Below are 17,951 nucleotides of genomic sequence, written 5' to 3'. Positions count from 1 at the left end.
TGTGAAGGCCAGTGATAACCTTTTAATAAATCACTAATGGCTCATATTGCACAGAACACTGGGGTTACACTCAGTTTGTCACCTGGAAGAGACTTTGGTGATCAACAAAGAAGAATCAAAAGTTAGCACCACTGTACAGAACAGGTTCAAGTATTTGACAAGGGAAACCTCTTAAGTAATATATCCAGTATTTTAAAAGAGCTGTATAAAACTTAGATGTATAGAAAGAATAAGATATACCAAAGTCAGGAACATTCCTTCTGTCACGGTCAGACTTTTCTGACTCATTAAATGACCACTTTTCTGAATTATTTAATAGGCCTCAAATTTCAGTAAGAATTAAAAAAAAAAAAAAAAGAATAGAAAATAAGTCAATTTAATAGAGGAGCAAAATAAAATAAGATTGCATTAAGAAAAAAATCACCTTTGAGGAACTGAAAGCTGTCTTCAACTAGTTGACAAACCATCTAAAATGGCCAACAGTGTCCTATTTCCACTAAAACCCAAATTAAAGCAAGAGGTCTGGACTGCAGTGGTGTTGAAGGTGTAAAGGAAGAGTTTCTGTCCAATAAGAAAGGCTTCCCACAGACTGCAGCCGTGCTGAAGGTGTAAAGGAAGAGTTTCTGCCCAATAAGGAAGGCTTCCCACGGGGAAAAAGTTCATGCTACATGAATAAATTTCTGTCTATCGCAGAAGTTACATGTCCTTCTGCTTGAAGTGCAAAAGACTACACTAGTGACTTTAAAAATGTCTTCCAGTTAAAAAAAATTGTGACCAAGAAAAGATGGCATTATACATTCAAAGCAATTCAACTGAAAGTATAATATACTGATGAATCATGACTCAATTCTGACCATTCACCAATTTTTCCGTTTTCATTTAACAGGTTTAAAATTGCCATTTCTTTTTTTTTTCCTACCTATTACAATCTATTCTGCATATCACTGTCAGATTAAAACCAGCTGCCATCAAGTAGATTCTGACTCATGCCACTTAATCCTTGAACTAAAAATATTTTTAGTTTTCAAAAATCCAATCCCTCTTATTTGAGCTGTAATACTTTGGTCACACATAGCACACAGACTGGAACATGAAATCAGAGTCTAATTCCAATAAAGACTACATAGTTCGCATATGAAATTTATTCTAAGAACATGTTCTTGCTAATACAGCTAAAATCTTAAAACATCCGCAACACTTTCCTAACAAAGGTAATGACAAAAAGTCCCCACTTCCTTGTTTGTTCGCATACCTCCTACGGAAGTACCAGTGGTAGTATTGCTTGTAAGAGGAGCTGAAGTCTCTGACACTGTGGAAGGCTGGCTACTGGCTACAGCAGAAGCAGCATCAGAGGCCGGCTCAGAGGTAGGTGGATTTGAGTTGTTCATGGAAGCGCTTGTAGTCTGTGATTCCATTCTGGAAGAAGTGGTTGGGACTACAGTAGGCTCTACAAAATACAAAATGTTTACTTAGCACTTCAAAAGCAAATTAGGTAAAAGGTTGTATTTTAATCCAAGCTAACATTTTATAATAATTATTAAAATAAACAACTTAAAAATATAAAAGCTCTAAAAATGTAATATATACTAAAGAAAGCTTTTGTAAAGCTAAGTTGTAACACCAAACTAAAATGTTACTAAAATATGGTTACTGCGTTAAAAAAAATCCAACACGTATATGCACATTCCAGTAACTTGAGTGATTGACAGTTTTTTAGGTAACTATTATATAAGTTTTCTAATCACAAAGAAAAGAGTAAAAGGAAGTCAAGGTCCCTCTGCTACGCCCAGACATATTTTCACAGGCTGTCAGAACAGTGTGACAAATAAATGGCACTCCCCCAGCACAGAAAGGATTCTTAAGTCAGAGTGCTTGGACAGCAGTCCTGGTTTCACCACCGGGAGTATAACTATGGGGAAGGCACTTAACCACTCTCCATATCCTCATCTGCAAAACTGGGAAGGAACAGAACTTTCTGCGTAGAACAGCTGTTAAGATCAATTGAGACCATGCATATAAAACACTCTGTACAATGCCTCACACACAGTCATCACTTCATAAACATTAACCATGATTTTTAATATCTGCCCTAATCTCTCTTCTTTCCGTGAATAATTTTTGCAAACATTAATACTTAGTTTGGTTAGTGGTTTAGAGCTTTCTAATAAAAATTAAATTTTTTGTAGCAGAAAGAAAATAAATTTCGGGCAGACCTCAACTTACGAATGAGCTATATTGCGAACACTTGACTAAAAAACGGTTGTTTAGAATTGTGGGCCCTGGGAATAAATCTGTCCAAAGCACAGTCCTACGATTAGACTCTCTCAATGTAAGACCAAACGGGAGGACGGACTGTTCTCTACAACACAGTGTGGCAGGCTGATTCCTGAGGCACGACAGTGCCTTCTGACACTGTACTTTTGGTACTTAACATATGTAACTGCTTACACATATACATAAAAAAGGAGGGCGGGAATTTCTGCTTATTTGTAAATGGTTTAACTCAAGAGTTTCTCAGCCTTGGCACTACTGACATTTGGGGCTGAATAATCCTTTGCTGGGAGGGCAGTCCTATGCATTGTAGGGTGCTTAGGGGGACCCCTAGCTTCTGCCCCTTAGACGTCAGCAGTACCCTCCTCGCAACTGTGAGAACCAAAACAGTCTCCAGACATTGTGGAGGTCCCCTGGGGACAAAACGACCTCTGGTTGAAAATCACTGGTCTAACTGATATACTTAAGTTTTGCATTTATTTTTGGTAATTAACTCTGAGTTAATTAACCCTATTACAGTAACCACTGACTTACAAGTAATTTATGATGCTTCAAAGTAAAAATTAGGACATTACTGAATGAAATGCAGGCAGTGGGAATAAAATATCTCTTCATAAACACCTTAATTCCAAACTACTGGTTCTTGGGAAACTGTGGTCACCCAAACTTCAAAAAGCCCATCTAAGAGCTGACCGCACAAGGCCTCTATCTCTTCTCACCTAACAGCTCTTTCCATATACCTAATATGCCCTCTTTCCCCAACTGACAACCAACTCCCAAAGCTAACAAACTCCTAGAGATGGTTCATCATCTTCCTTTAGAGAAATTATGCTTGACAACCTTCTTCTAATATGTAACTAATAATACCTCAAGACAACCAGAAAGAATTTTAGGCACAATTTATATAGTGAGGTTACTTGTATCAACTCAGAATTAAGACTAGGAAACCTGACAATGTCCCTGTAAACTTAGTAGTAGAGTTTCTAGAATATTAATCTATTTTATTTCAGCAAATTCCTTTCCTAGGTCTACACTGTTACTGCTCCACCCTACCATCTTCGTCAACAGTAAGGTCCACAACTTCTGCTGCGTTCTGCCTTAAGGGCTGTATAACAGTGGAAATCCTGCTGCGGCTCCGTGGCTCCTGTGGCCGACTGGCATGAGAACCTGAACCTTGGCTCCAATGAGATCTGGAGTGTCCAAGGGTTGAACGAGACCTGAAATGACATCAATATTAAATTAGTAAATCTTAAAGGAACAAACTTTCAGTCACCCAAAAACATCATAAGCCTTTCTTACAAAATAAGTTCTTCACACAAGACTTCTCCAAAGAAATACTGAGAACTGAATTAAAAACTACTACTAGCACAATGCACTCAATAAACATTTGCCAAATGAATGAATCACCAACCAACAGACCTAAAAATACAAGAAATGCTATGTGAGACCAACAGACCATGCTGTCTCAAGAACAGCAGTTCTCTCTTCAACCATTATTTCAAATATCCACCTGGTTACAATTATTTACAATTTATATTAATACCTGGAAACCCTGGTGGCGTAGTGGTTAAGTGCTACGGCTGCTAACCAAGAGGTCAGTAGTTCGAATCCACCAAGTGCTCCTTGTAAACTCTATGGGGCAGCTCTACTCTGTTCTATAGGGTCGCTTCGAGTCAGAATTGATTCGACGGCAGTGGGGGTTTTTTTTTTCCCCAGTGGGTTTTATTAATATCTAAAACTATTCACCATGCGTAAAGTAGTAAAAACACCAACAGCCAACACATTTAAAGTCCACACGATCCTGTATGTACAGCCCTGGCTGGATTTGGAAAGCATGTTTTTGGGAGTCCTAAACCAAGCTAAGTTTCTGGTACTGTCCTAAAAGAGATGCAAAGAAATAAAGAAGCATAAGAGAGATTTCCTGGGGTTAGGAGAGGTAAAGGTAGCATGGTTAGATTACTAGTTTGGTAGCTTTAAGAAACATCACTTGGTTGAACTGCTTTATGCTTTTAAAGCATGTAAACACAAATCCTCAACACCTAACACTTTTATCATCTTTTAATTATGTGTGCGACATTATGCTATCTAAAATTACCCTGAGGAGTACAGTCAGTGTGCTCGACTGCTAACTAAAAGGCTGGAAGTTCCAGTCTGCCTGGACATGCATTGGAAGGAAGGGCTGGTGACCTACTTCTGAAAAATCAGCCATTGAATACCCTATGGAACACAGATCTACTCTGACACAGACACTGGTTTGTTTAAATTACTTACAGGTATATGAGGAATTAAAAAAACTTTTTAAAGAATTCACTGTGATGATTTGGACTGAGGGTATACAGAGATAGTGAACAGAAAATGCATGTAGAAAAGCTCTAGGTGAAAAATCTGTTTTAGAAAGGTGAGGGCCAATAAAACACAGGACTTATAAAGACTTTTTCTTCTTTTGCACTGTCCAAACTGAATGTAAAACTGCTTCTGAGCTTATTTTTGCTAGATGTACGCAAAGGGAGAGCCAGATCCATTGATATGCTAGTCACCAGGATGTGAGCTTTCAATGGTGCACGCTCAAACTTCAAACTGGCCTCAGCAATAATAATGTTTCAGAGTTTAGAAAGGACTTCAAATTCTAAAAAGAAATTTTCAAGAAACGGAAGTATAAAGAAAGGTTATTTCCTGAGAGACTTAAAAATGACAGTGCATACCAGCAAGTACAGCTTGCGGGTGTGACAGCAAACAAATGCCTCAGGATAAAATGGTTCTGAGTAAGGAGAGGCATCAGCACTTAAAATCCTGGAGACACCAAGAGTCTATGATGAGAATGAGGAGTCTATTATCTCCGGCATGCTGTTAATAGCTGCAGAAAGTTCCAGACCCACTTTGTAGTACTTTTCAGAAAGCTTCACAGTTATGCCCTAACTCGAAATATTTTGTCCTAACACCGAGCTGCAGCAAATAACCCTTTTTTTTTTTTTTTTTTTTAAGGAGCAACAGCCCCACAGAGGGTTCAGTGGCCCTGTGCCTTAGTGGCCCCTGTGCCTTAGTGGCAACTGCCAAATCTTGACACAAATGAATTTGAAACATACATGTACCCTCTCTTAAAGAAGAGGTGCCAACACTAGCCAAACAGTGACAAAATCAATATTTCAGGTAAACAGAAAAATAACTATAGGCCATGAGCAGTGTGGGTCTTTTACCTTACTAGGGTAAATGCATCTGCTTAACATCACGCATCCACACAATAAAAAAGATCTTCAGTCTTACAAGGAAAAGGAGGTCCTTGACTTCCGCAGTCCTTTTAGCTCATAAAAACAGAGTCAGTGTTGTGCCAAACACTATGCACAGGCACAGGATAGCTGTGGCAACTATCTTTAAAGTATCGATTTTACTCAAAGATTTTGGGGAAAAATCATTTAAAATTTTAAAATAAACAGGGATATATTATAGAGAATACAATAAGACTGTAAGACTTTTTAAGATAAAAGATGAGGCGATAAAGAAATTTCCTGAACGCAGAGGGCCAGTTTGAGTCTGGGCCCCAGACCTCCATGGCACATCAGTAAAAGCAGCATTCCAGTGGACAAATGGCCAGTGGAGAAACATGTTCTAGGTACCTCTGCAATGTGCTTCAGAAATCTGTCTCTTTTTTAATCAAGAACAACGTATTCAAATGCAATGAACAAACACTTTCACATTCACTCCAACACAAAAATTAAGATTCAACCATATGTTCATTAATGTGATACATCAAAATTTAACAGCAGCTCTTCACTGCTTCCATTACCAGTGTCTGTAATTATTCAAAGGATGAATTAATACAGTGTTACGAACTGTTTTTTGTTTTTGAGGGGAGGGTGTCAAAGTAATTTTGCAAAAGGGCAATGCAATTTCCAGGTATTTATGGAAACAGGCAGAAATAAATGAAAATTTTTCATTCATATATCAGTACAGGGCTTAGATGAAATCACTGAGTGAAGGATAAAAAAATTCCCAAACTGTTTTATATTAGGCTGCCCTAACGTAATAGCACAAACTTCACTGGCATCAATGAGTAAGATCTTGTAACAGTGGATTATAACAAAAAACTACTTCAATATCAATACCTCTTAATATTTTTCTTCACTTTTAATTATAATACCAACCCCCCAAATTATGTATTATTTGCATCTAAATTTCAAAGGAGTTTATGAACTCTGTGTATCATAAAACAAATTCAGTTTTGTAAAACACTAAGTAAATTTACTATGTAGACAATGATTCTTAACTCTCAATGGACATTTAGGGTGCTTTAAAAACAAACTGATACTCAAGATTCTCGTTCAACTAGTCTGGGGCAGGGTCCAGGCAACACTACACTTTATTTTACAAGCTTTCCAGGTGAGTCAAATGCAGCCTGGTGTGAAAACCACGACTCTACATGCATATGCATACTCAAACTAGGCCTCAAAAAAAGGTAAAAGAATGCAAATTAGCTGTAGCTAAATATGTTTAGATATTTATATTTAAAACTTAAAATATACAACTAGGAATTAAAATCTCACCGAAAGCTTTCACCAACTGTTACAATCTCCACTTCACTGTCAGTTGAGGTAACGTTAATTTCTTCATTGGCAGCAACCTGAGGAGTGGAGGAAGCTTCTATCACCACAACATCTTCATCAATACTTCCTGGGGGGGGAAAAAAACACTTAAAGGGCATCCGCCTGTCAGTCAATTGCTAGGCATAGGTTTTTATTTTGAAGTTTAAAGACCGAAGTTCATTATAAAAGTCTTATCTGTCAAAATGAAAGGTTTTTTTGAAAGGGCTAAACACACACAGTGAAAACGGTACTCAGTGTTTTAATCCGCGTTCTTTCCATGTTTACATCCTCGTTTATGAGTTCTGTGTTTGTTCTTTACAAACTTTTAATGGTTTCCACTAAGAATTTGTATGATCTTATATAAAGGCCTGGAGCTCTGGAGGCACAGCAGTTAAGAGCTTGGCTGCTAACCAAAAAAGATTGGCAGTTTAGATCCAGCAGCCACTCCCTGGAAACCCTATGGGGCAGTTCTACTCTGTCCTATAGGGTTACTATGAGTTGGAATCAACTCGAGAGCAATAGGTCGGGTTTTATATAAAGACTTTAACGTTATAATATCTAAAGGTATTTTGTATAAGGTATTAATTCTTTAATATCTAAGATAAAGATATCACATTTGCTGTCTATGTTTTCTCCAAGGGTTCTTTTTATTTAGATGATACGATATTCCTTTAAGAAACGTATAACACTTTTTAATTTTAAGCTATGAAATCCGTCATTTTTTTGTGCCTGTTCTTTTCAAAATTATTTTAAGTTTACAAAGTCCTTCCTCATTTGGAGGATTGTTGTTGTTAGGTGCAGTCAAGTCAATTCTGACTTACAGCAACCCTATGTGTAACAGAATGAAACACTGCCCAGTCCTGCACCATTCTCAGATTTGTTGGTATGTTTGAGCCCACTGTTACAGTCACTATGTTAATCCATCTCATCCAGGGTCTTCCTTTCTCACTGACTCTCTACCTTAGCAAGCACAATGTCCTTCTGCAGGGACTGGTACCTCCTGATAACATGTCCAAAGGACATGAGACAAAGTCTTGCTGTCCTCACTTGCAAGGAGCTCTATGGCTGTACTTCCTTCGAGACACTTCTTCTGGCAATCCATGGTATATTCTATATTCTTCATCAACGTAATTCAAATGTGTCAATTCTTCTTTGGTCTTCCTTATTCACTGGCCAGCTTTTGCACACACGAGACAACTAAAAATATTGTGGCCTGGGTCAGGCACACCTTAGTCCTCAAAGTGACATCTTTCAACTCTTTAAAGAGGCCTTTTGCAACAGATCTGCGGTGTCTCACGTTAAAAACCAAACCCGCTGCCATGGAGTAAACAACTCACAGCATCCCTATATGGCAGAATAGAACCATCCCAGAGAGTTTCCAGGGCTGTAGTTTATTTCTTGACTGCTGCTTCCATGGACGTTGATTGTGGAATTTGAAGAATGGATACAGATTAAATTATATTTAATCCAAAGTGCCTTTTCCATTAGTTCACTTCATCTAGAACTAATTTTGGTTAACGCCATAAGATTATAAATAGAATCTTGTTCCACTCCCCATGGCTAACTAGCTACCATCAGACCATTTACTGAAAAATCCTTTCTTTTCCCCCATTCTGAAGCCACCTGTTCAGCTCCTTTGATATAAATTCTTATGCTGGGGTAATTATTTTCTTAACAGATTTTTTGAGGTACAATTTACTTTAAAAATCACCAATTTTAACTGTACAATCCACTGATCTTTCTCAAATTTATAGTGTCTAACTATCAATAAATCGAGTTTTAGAATATTTCCAACACCCCAGTAAGAACCCAAATGCTCTGTTTCAGTCAGTCTTCATCATCCCTGCATCCCTGTGATCACTGGTCTACACTTGCTGTCACAGTAATCTGCAAGAGACTCGCTGGTACTCCAAAGAGCAGGCGCTGGCAAATAATGGAGACAATGAAAGAGGATCTTTGTTTCTGAACATTTCACAATGTCGTATTTATAACTTGGAATATTTGCAAATTGTATCAGTTAAACAGAGGAAAATCGAGATTTATTAAAAATTATGAGAGGTGCCAATTGTTGAAGGAGTTCCTAAATCCTAAAGATTTACACACATAGACAGACTGAAGCAGAATGCATTTTTAACAGCACAAATACATCTTATAGGTACAGAAAACAAGAGACTAGCAGTGCTCGAGTGGCTATTTAGAATAATGTTCTAGACTGAATTTCCAAACTACTTTTATGACTTCTGTTTCCTAACAACATACATAATGCAGCTTAAGGTAGAGAAGTACTGAGGGAACCTTGAGAGATTAACCTTGCCAATGATTGATTTTGCAGGCATGTTATTTGCTAACAATTAATTTAAATTAAATCTAGAATTAGCTAATGGTTCTAGAAGTACATTTAAAAAGCTAAAAGCCTTATATATATAAATAAAAAGCCATGAGTTTTTAAGAATGTTCCTTTATTTTAACCTGACAAATGGACATTACCATTCTACAATGAGGAAAGGTTCGCCCACGTATCAGCTTTATTTAATTAGTGATTTCTTTCTGTGCATGCGTATGAAATTTCTTTAAAAGCCTATACAAAACTAACTTCATATTATTGAACACCTTTTACACAGCTGGGCAAAGCTAAATGTCACGTAATATTTTGGAGCCCCAATAATAAAGGATACAAAGCTAGCTGTGCTAATGCATTAAAACTCAATTTATAGAACTTTTTTGGAATAGCTGTGCTATAATTTTTTAATTGTGGTAAATACCTAGGTAACACAACGCCTGCCACTTCAACACTCTTCACACATACAACCCAGTGACACTGTGTTCATCACGCTGTGCAACCATCACCATGATCCAGTTCCAAAATTTTCCATCTGTATTACTTTCTTATGAACACAGAGACTGTGTAACTCAAGGTTATATAAATAGCCCCTTAGGCACTCTTATTCTATTGCTTAAGCATCATTATTTTATAAAAAAGGACCTTTATAAGCAGTCCTTAAGACAATCACAACAGGCAAGATTTTAGCATCTACAATCTGGTGTTTTCTCCATTGTAACCACTGATTATCCTGGTCCCTCAGTGCACCTTAGGTCTGGGATGAAGCTGATGGTAGGGACAGCTTCCAATTTGTGAGTATATATTCTGCACCATGTGCAATGTTTTGCATTTCTAGTCCCATTTTACACATCAAGAAACTCAAATTTAGAGAGTTAAATGACTTGTCAAGCAAACGGTAAGTAAGACTTGAAATTTGAACCTAACTCCAATTCCGAAGCTCATATCCTTAACATTAACTACATCCCACTGCCATAACCATTCAACGCACTGGTGCCAGTTGCTATCAAAAGCATCTTCCTCTGCTCGAATAAATCCTATACGCTTAAAAAAAAAAAAAAGGCACCTTCCTGCTATCAACTGCTTTTGCTACTACTCAGGTCTTCTGTGGTCACAATTAAAGCTATTAAAATTATAGTAGTTCTCACTCTACTTTGGGACTTTTAAGCTGGGTTTCTACCCAACAGAAATAAAAACATATAACCACATAACAATCAGTACATGATGTTCATTGGCAGCATTATTTGTAACAGCCAAACACTGGAAACAATTCAGAAGCCCATTAACCGGGGAATAGATAAACAAAATGTGGCATACCCACGCAGTGGAAAACCAAAAAAGCACTAAGTAATAAAACAAAAGGGAAGTAACTACTGACTGCTACAACATGGATGAGCCTCAAAAACATGATGCTGAATGAAAGAAGCCACATGCAAATAACCACATATTATACGAAATGTTCAGAAAAGGCAAATCTAGAAAAGAGCAAACAGATTAGGTTTGCCTCGGACTGAGGGTGGGAAGAGGGAGTGACTGCGAACAGGTAGGAGGGACCTTCCAGGATTGACAGATCTTTTGGGACTATGGAAATGGTTAAAAAAAAAAAATCTAAATTTACTAAAAACCATTTAATTGTACACTTAAAATGAACTTTATGGTATTTCAACCAAACTGTTAAAAAAAAAAATCTAAAAAACACTCTCTGAAAGATACAAAACTAGACCTGAACAAATGAAAAGACAATCCATGTTCTGGAATCTGAAGACTCAAAATCACAGAGATGTCAATTCTCCTTAGGTTAATCTACAAATCCAATTCCAAAACAACACCATCATGTGTTTCCCCACTACCACCATCCTAAGATAAGCAAGTTGATTATAAAGCTCATTTAGAAGAATAAACAAGAACAGCTGGAAGACATAAAAGACTCTGTAATTAAGAGTGTGCTTCTAGTGCATGGATAGATGGACCAATGGCAATGAATAAAATCTCCAGAAATAGATCCAAATGCACACGGAAATTTAACCACATGATAAACATGGTATCTATAGTCAATAGAAAAAAAAAAAAAAAAAGCACTGTTTTAATAACTGGCTTTGTTGGGACAACTGGATAGCCTTATAAAAAAATAAAACCAGATCAATTTTTCATAATGTGTAACAAAATAAATATCAAATGGATCTCGGCTCTAAACATTTAAAAAAAAAAAAGAATTTGAACAATACAAGGACTGGGGGAAAGGGGGTGAATTCCTCTACAGCACTGGACTATGATCCAAAACCAGAAGCAGTAAGGATAAAGGCTGGTAAGAAAGACAACATTGAAAATTTTTTGGAATGGTAAAAAGTATAACAGAAGCGGAAATAAAATAATTCAAGTAAAATATAAATTTACTAATATTAATTTATTTGGAAGGTCACATTTAGATTACCGTTATTTATTAGTTTCTAAGTATATAACCCACTGTTTTCTTCCTGCTTTAATAACTGCACTGATAAATCTGTAATTTATTTACCCTAAAAACCTCTTATTTGCCCTTTAAAAACTTCTTCCTTTTCCCCATTCCAGAGTCCCTGGGTGGTGCAAATGCTAACACACTCAGCTGCTAACTAAAAGGCTGGAGGCTGGAGTCCACCCAGAGTGGCCTTGGAACAAAGCCCTGGTCATCTACTCCAAAAAAGTCAGCCACTGAAAACCGTATGGAGCACAGTTCTATCCTAACAGGGTTGCCATGAGTCAGAATCAACTCAACAGCCACTGGTACTCGTATGTCCATTCCCTTACACTTCAAAAGAAATTAACCATTTCCCTCAATTCAGACTTAGCTCCTCAACACTCACTTCATGAACCTCCTTTAAATTACAACGATAAAAATGATGCATTAACTTAGGATGGTTTGTAGATATGGGATCTTTTATGTTTTAGGGACTGTCTAGGTAAATATAGCATTTACTGTGTGTATATGCTTGTTTTGGGTTTTTTTATATGCTTGTGTGTGGGGGGGGAGCGAGAGGGAATGAATGAATGAATGAATGAATGAATGAATGAATGAGAGGGAGTCATCCCCTATCATTTCAATTTCAACTGATGAATCATATGCTCTCCTGAGCACTGTCAGGACTAAGTTTACGTGACCTAATGTCAGAATAAAAGTTAACTCCCAGACACCAACAAGAATATAGTACTTAAAGGAAAAATAACACTAAGCAGTCTTTTTAGTAACTCGAATTGCTCTTACTGTGGCTGAATGTGAAAGAAATCTGTTATATAGCTATCTGAAAAAGTATTAATAAAAGGGACACCACAGAAACCCAAGTATGCACCACACATCAAAAACACATAAAAGACAATCCAATATACATAAAGACACATAAATGACTCTTCTCGAGGGGAAAAAAAAAAAAAACACTAAGATTATTTTTGTCTCTAAGTTTTTATCTTAGAATTAACTGAAACCATGGTTTAATACTAGTTGGTAATTTATTTATGTGGCTTAAAAACAAAAGTTAATAGAGCCTGATATTCCTTCTAAATACCACACATCACTAAAACACGTAAGAAAATAAGCACCATTTTCTTACTCAATTTCAGAAACACATTTGTTTTACCTGAGGGAACAGCTGGATTGGTTTGGTGGTTTTCACTGGTAGAAACAAACAGATCTTCTTCTCCTTCAGTGGAGGAGCTAGAAGAGGACTCACTACTGAGGTCATTCTCACTGGAACTACTAGAACTGGGGAGCAAGGCGTATTTTCTCCGGGCGAGCACCTCTCGTTTTTTCCTCTGCATTAATATCCTCTCTTTCTGTTTCTGTGTCCTCTGTGAGGAGCTATTTTTCACAAATCTCTTTCTGCATGGAAGTCTCCTTAATGAACTGCTATGAAAACAGGGTCTTTTCATCAACAATCCCGATACAGATTCTGTCTCAGTCCGAGGCCACTTTTGGGACCGTGCACTATGAGTTCTACTTTTAGCACTCAGAATTGCCTGGGAATGTCTTACTGAGATTTCCTTGTCCTCATCCGAAGTCACAGTATCAGAATCTCCAAAATGCAGACTAGACGAAGGAGAGGAAAGACAATCGCTGAAAGAGGAATCGTTATCTTCATCACTCGGTGTCTCTAGGTGCTGCCGCAATCCTAATATTCCCTGGTTCTCTTTAACACAATTCTGCATGTATGAAGGGCCAGCCTGCTGGCTTTTGCGTTTTTTCCTTACAACAACACTTTTTTCTTGCTCTGGCTGGTTACCATTCATGTCCTTCTCTTGTTTTTGAGAATCATCACACAAGTGAGTGAATTCATTCCCCACTTTACTATTAATCATCTCAACTTCTGCAGGAAAACGTTTGGCTGCCCCAATGGGCTCCGGATGCAAGAGGATCCCTTTTAGCTTCTCCGGTGTCTTTGGTGCATCAGAAGGAATCTCACTCTTCATATCCACTTTTAAGGTATAAAACTTGTTATACGCAGGAGTCCATTGAGACATGAGAAACTTTAAGGAAGGCCTAGAAGACACAATTAGATATTAGGAAAAAAAATGAGTGTGTTTTACTATATTCTTTAATTAAAGAGTTCTCAGATTGCACTGAGAATATCCCTTGTAAAAAGGCAGAATTACCTTTTCCTCATCAACACATAAAATGGCTGTAATGCGTCTTATTGTTTTTATAAACATTTTTCTCTGATACCTCTACTCATGTACCACATTTCTTAGAGATACAGTAAGAATCACAGAACAGAAGCCTACTTGAAAACTTCTAGTAATCACAATCTAATCTTACTGTGCATCTTGCTACCTACAGCAACATATCTGGATGAAATCAAACAATGTCTTCAAAACCTGTTACAATAAAAATACATACAAGAATCAGAAGTCAAAAGACTTTGATCAGTCAACAATGGTTTGCTTGTTTGTTCCCCCACCCCCCATCACATTTTAAAGTGCTAATTTTTAAATATTTTCAGTACATCTAGATGGTTACTATGTTGGACTGATCACTATAAAAAATGAACTGGTATGAATATAGCTTCTCTTTCCCATGGTTCTTTCCTTCGTACTAGAGTCTACTTGTTCTCTAATGAGAATCTGAATTTTCCTGATAGACAACAGACACAACTACTGTATTTCAGTTTTAGACACAGGAAGACTAGAGACAAGGCTTTGAGTTGGTAAAGATCATTCCGTTGAATAGGCAGCCGAGCTAGCACACAATGAACCTTCCCACACCTACCAGAAGTGTACCTAAATCATTCAATCCCTGAAATCATGAGCTGCTGAACAAGGAGACTTGAAGCTGAAGCATCTTTATCAAGGAGGTGGTAATAATGGAAACGTATAAATACTGTGGCTCAAGATGGAATATATTCATTAGAAAGGTAATTAATGCGACAAACTGAGCGATTTACCAGTGTAAAATATGAATATCTAAGCAATGGCAACATTTGTAACTTAAGTCTGTACTGAAGCATTACATACACACACATTCTAAGTATATAGCTCAATGAATTCTCACAAAGTGAACATATCTATGCAGAAAGCATCCAGATTTTAAAAAAACAAAAAACCCAAACCAGCAACCCAGAACTACTCTTCTGGTCACTACCACCCCACCAAGGATTGTAACTGCTACCCTAACTTCTACCACCACGGATTTGCTTTGCCTTTAACATATGTTTCTAAACCACAGTCTAAAAAGAGAGGAAAAGGATACATACTTAGTAGCAAGTTTTTTCTTTCTACGTAAATGACAGTGACAACACAAGAATATACAATCTCACAGTCTCCCACTCTATTTTAGTACAGAATTTTATTATCAGAAAAAATGACAGTAATTTAAAAACTGAAGTCTATCCATATAGAAAGCTATCAAAACACCTACCTTCTATTAGATCAGTGTTTGCCTAGGGCTAAAGATGATAGGGGACCTGGAAGTGATGGTTAAGAAGCATGAGGTTTCTTTTTGGTGAGCAGAAAATGTTTTAAAATTGTCTTGGTAATGGTCGCACAACTCGGAACATATGCTAAAAACCATCTAACGGTATACTTTAAATTGGTGAATTGTATGGCATGTGAATTATAGCTCAATAATGCTGTGCCAAAAAAAAAAAAAAGGCAGGAGGGAAAGCACCACCTAGATTTCTGGGTATCAGATAGCTATAGGCCCCATCAACATCAGAAGAGTCATGTCTTTAGGAAAGATGGGGGATTTTCCCAGAAGCCATGTCTCCTGGAAGTAGTGTTGAGTTAGATCTCTGAGAAAATAGTCTTTTATTTGCTGAAGAAAAACTGCTTAGACCCCCTCATCCTTAATTACTGAGTGGCCCTCTTGGGCTTGATAATGAGATCCTGAGAGGCAACGAGAACTGCCCGACGGATAGATAAGTTCTGAAAACATGGATCCGTAAATGAATTAACAAGGGAGTGATTCAGAACATAATTTACTAAACCCAATTTCTCTGTCATCAGTTTATGCCCCAAAGCCAAAACAATGGACTCTTTATGGTTAGGTCTGCTCTGGCTTTTGGTCAGTAAAGTCCAACGAAGCAGAAAGGGAGCATGAGAAGGGGAGGGTGGGTGTTGAGATGAGGTGAGGTGGGGTGGGGTGTGTGTGCGTTTGTACATCTGCAACTCTTACCCAGGTGACTGTGTCACGCAGCTGGTAAATACACAAGTAACACCCCATATTAACTGGTGTACGTTCCCACAAAGGGAGCACAAACTCATGCTCTATTTTGAACTGAGAAAAAAAACTTCATGAAAAGAAGAATAAAGGGAGACACTTGGCAATTTATCAAAATAATATCAAATATCAAGATCTAAGTACCAGAACCACATTTTTTTAAACTACAAAAGCAGCAAAAATGACCCAAGGATCAAAAAAGAATGTTCTGGACTATCTGTCCTTTGATAAAATCATAATCTAGTCTTTTATTTTTACAAAAATTACTGGCTGATCTAAGTTATAAATGGAGCAAGTATGTAATATATCTATTTCCTTTGCCACACTGTGCTTGGTCTGTTATTATACATTCTTTCAATAGTGAAGCCATATTACCCCTCCCTCTGTGGTTTAATTCAATTATTTTATTGCCATGTCATAATGACAGCATTCCAACTACTCCTGATACCGATGTAGGGAGGCTATACTATTAGTAAATCTTGTGTTAAGAAAACATTGTAGCTAAAAAATGCTAATTTCCAAAACTAAAAAAAAAAAAAAAAAAAACTAGGGTTAGGATTTGGCAATTATACTACAGAATAAGCTGTGTGAGCATAAAGAGAGGGCACATTTTAAGTCTTCTTGTCTAGAAAGAGTTTTTTTTTTTTTTACTCTGACAATTCCCTGAAAGTGTCTGCAATCAACCACAGGTGAGAATATTTCAACAAACAGTTAATGTCACATTAACAGTTCTAAAGAGGAAAACGGGGTAACGTAAAGGTGAGGTGAGACGCTTCAGGATAAAATCGCAGAAGGTAAGGAGTTGCATTTGTTAGATCAACACTTTCAGCAGGTTATTTCCGTAAGTACCAGGGACTACACAATGTCTCACATGAATCAGTTTAGGAACATTTTAAATGCAGAACACAAGAGAATCCCACAGTATCCTACTTTCGGAAAAGCCACAGACTGACAAGGGACAAATGCAGACTGCTGTGTGCCAGAGGGAATACACTGCAAGGATAATACCTGGATGGCAGCAGGGACTCAGATCGGTAAGAGTAAGGAAGAGCCAGGAGAGGCAGGAAGGGTGCAGGCAGGGGACAAAGGAGATAAAGAGAAACAGGCCAATCTAAAATGCTCTCATTTTATTCTGAAGACAATGGGCACACCTTGAAGATTTTAAACAGGAAGCGTACATGATCACAGCTGACCACACAGCAGTGTGAAGAACGGATTGAAGGGAGCCAAAACTGGAGGCAGACAACCCAGTAAGAGGCTGCTGCTATATAAGGTGATAAAATACAGACAGTAAATGACTCCCAACTGGAATGGGGAACGCATACAATCCAGAGATTATGAAGAGACAGAACCACTAGGACTCTGTTAACCTTTAGAGAGGAAACATCCACTGCTATCATCCTAGTCCAAATTCTCATTATTTTCTGCCTCTACTACTGGGGACAAACTCCTCATTGGTTTTTTCTCTCCCAAAAATCCACTTCTACGTAGCAACCAGGGTGGACCCTAAGAATGCAAGTCATCACACCACGCCCTGTTCAAAATCCTCCAGTAGTTTTCAAATGTCCCCAAAATTAAAATGCAAACGCTGTACGAGAGCTTACAGACCCTTATGATCTCATGCCCCTGTCTGTTATCTCTTCTTGCCTCACCTCATTCTTCACTAAGCTGCGGCCCAACTGGCCTTCCTTCTGTTCCCTGTGCCTGGAATGCTCTTCCCAAGGATATCTGACAGGTTACCTAGCTTCTGCTCATCACTCAGGTCTGGGCTTAAATGTCGCTTCCTTGGGAAGGTTTTCCCTGAAGGCACTGTGGCACCCATAATAACTTGCCTTGCAGACTCCCAACTACCAGGAAATTAACTGACCAAGGACCCCTGATGCTGGGCTCTGAAATCTATCACTGTGTTTGCACTAAAATTACACTTCCCACTGGCTGCTCCCAGCCAATCACTGAACTTGGTAAGGATACCAAAGTAGGCCTGTTCCCTCCTTCGAACGCTGATTTGGCTCTAGAACTCCTTTTTTTAAAAAACAAAAAAAAACATTTTATTGTGCTTTAGGTGACAGCTTACAAAGTAAAC

At 37.8% G+C, this 17,951-nt stretch overlaps 1 protein-coding gene across 9 annotated transcripts in view; it reads right to left on the bottom strand.

Annotated features, from left to right (window-relative positions):
- The window catches only part of RNF111 (ring finger protein 111), a 130,273-nt gene that overhangs the window by 31,187 nt on the left and 81,135 nt on the right, over positions 1-17,951 (bottom strand). For all 9 annotated transcript variants that reach the window (XM_049905954.1, XM_049905953.1, XM_049905955.1 and 6 more), the window contains 4 exons: positions 12,795-13,693; positions 6,810-6,936; positions 3,325-3,488; positions 1,253-1,447 (listed from right to left, as the gene is read on the bottom strand). In XM_049905954.1, the coding sequence (XP_049761911.1) occupies positions 1,253-1,447; positions 3,325-3,488; positions 6,810-6,936; positions 12,795-13,693 (1,385 nt within the window). The remainder of the gene's footprint in view (positions 1-1,252; positions 1,448-3,324; positions 3,489-6,809; positions 6,937-12,794; positions 13,694-17,951) is intronic.

The sequence above is a fragment of the Elephas maximus genome, chromosome 13 (genome assembly GCF_024166365.1).
Source record: "Elephas maximus indicus isolate mEleMax1 chromosome 13, mEleMax1 primary haplotype, whole genome shotgun sequence".
NCBI classification, from domain to species: Eukaryota; Metazoa; Chordata; class Mammalia; order Proboscidea; family Elephantidae; genus Elephas; species Elephas maximus.
This window is presented reverse-complemented; position numbering and strand designations above follow the sequence as displayed.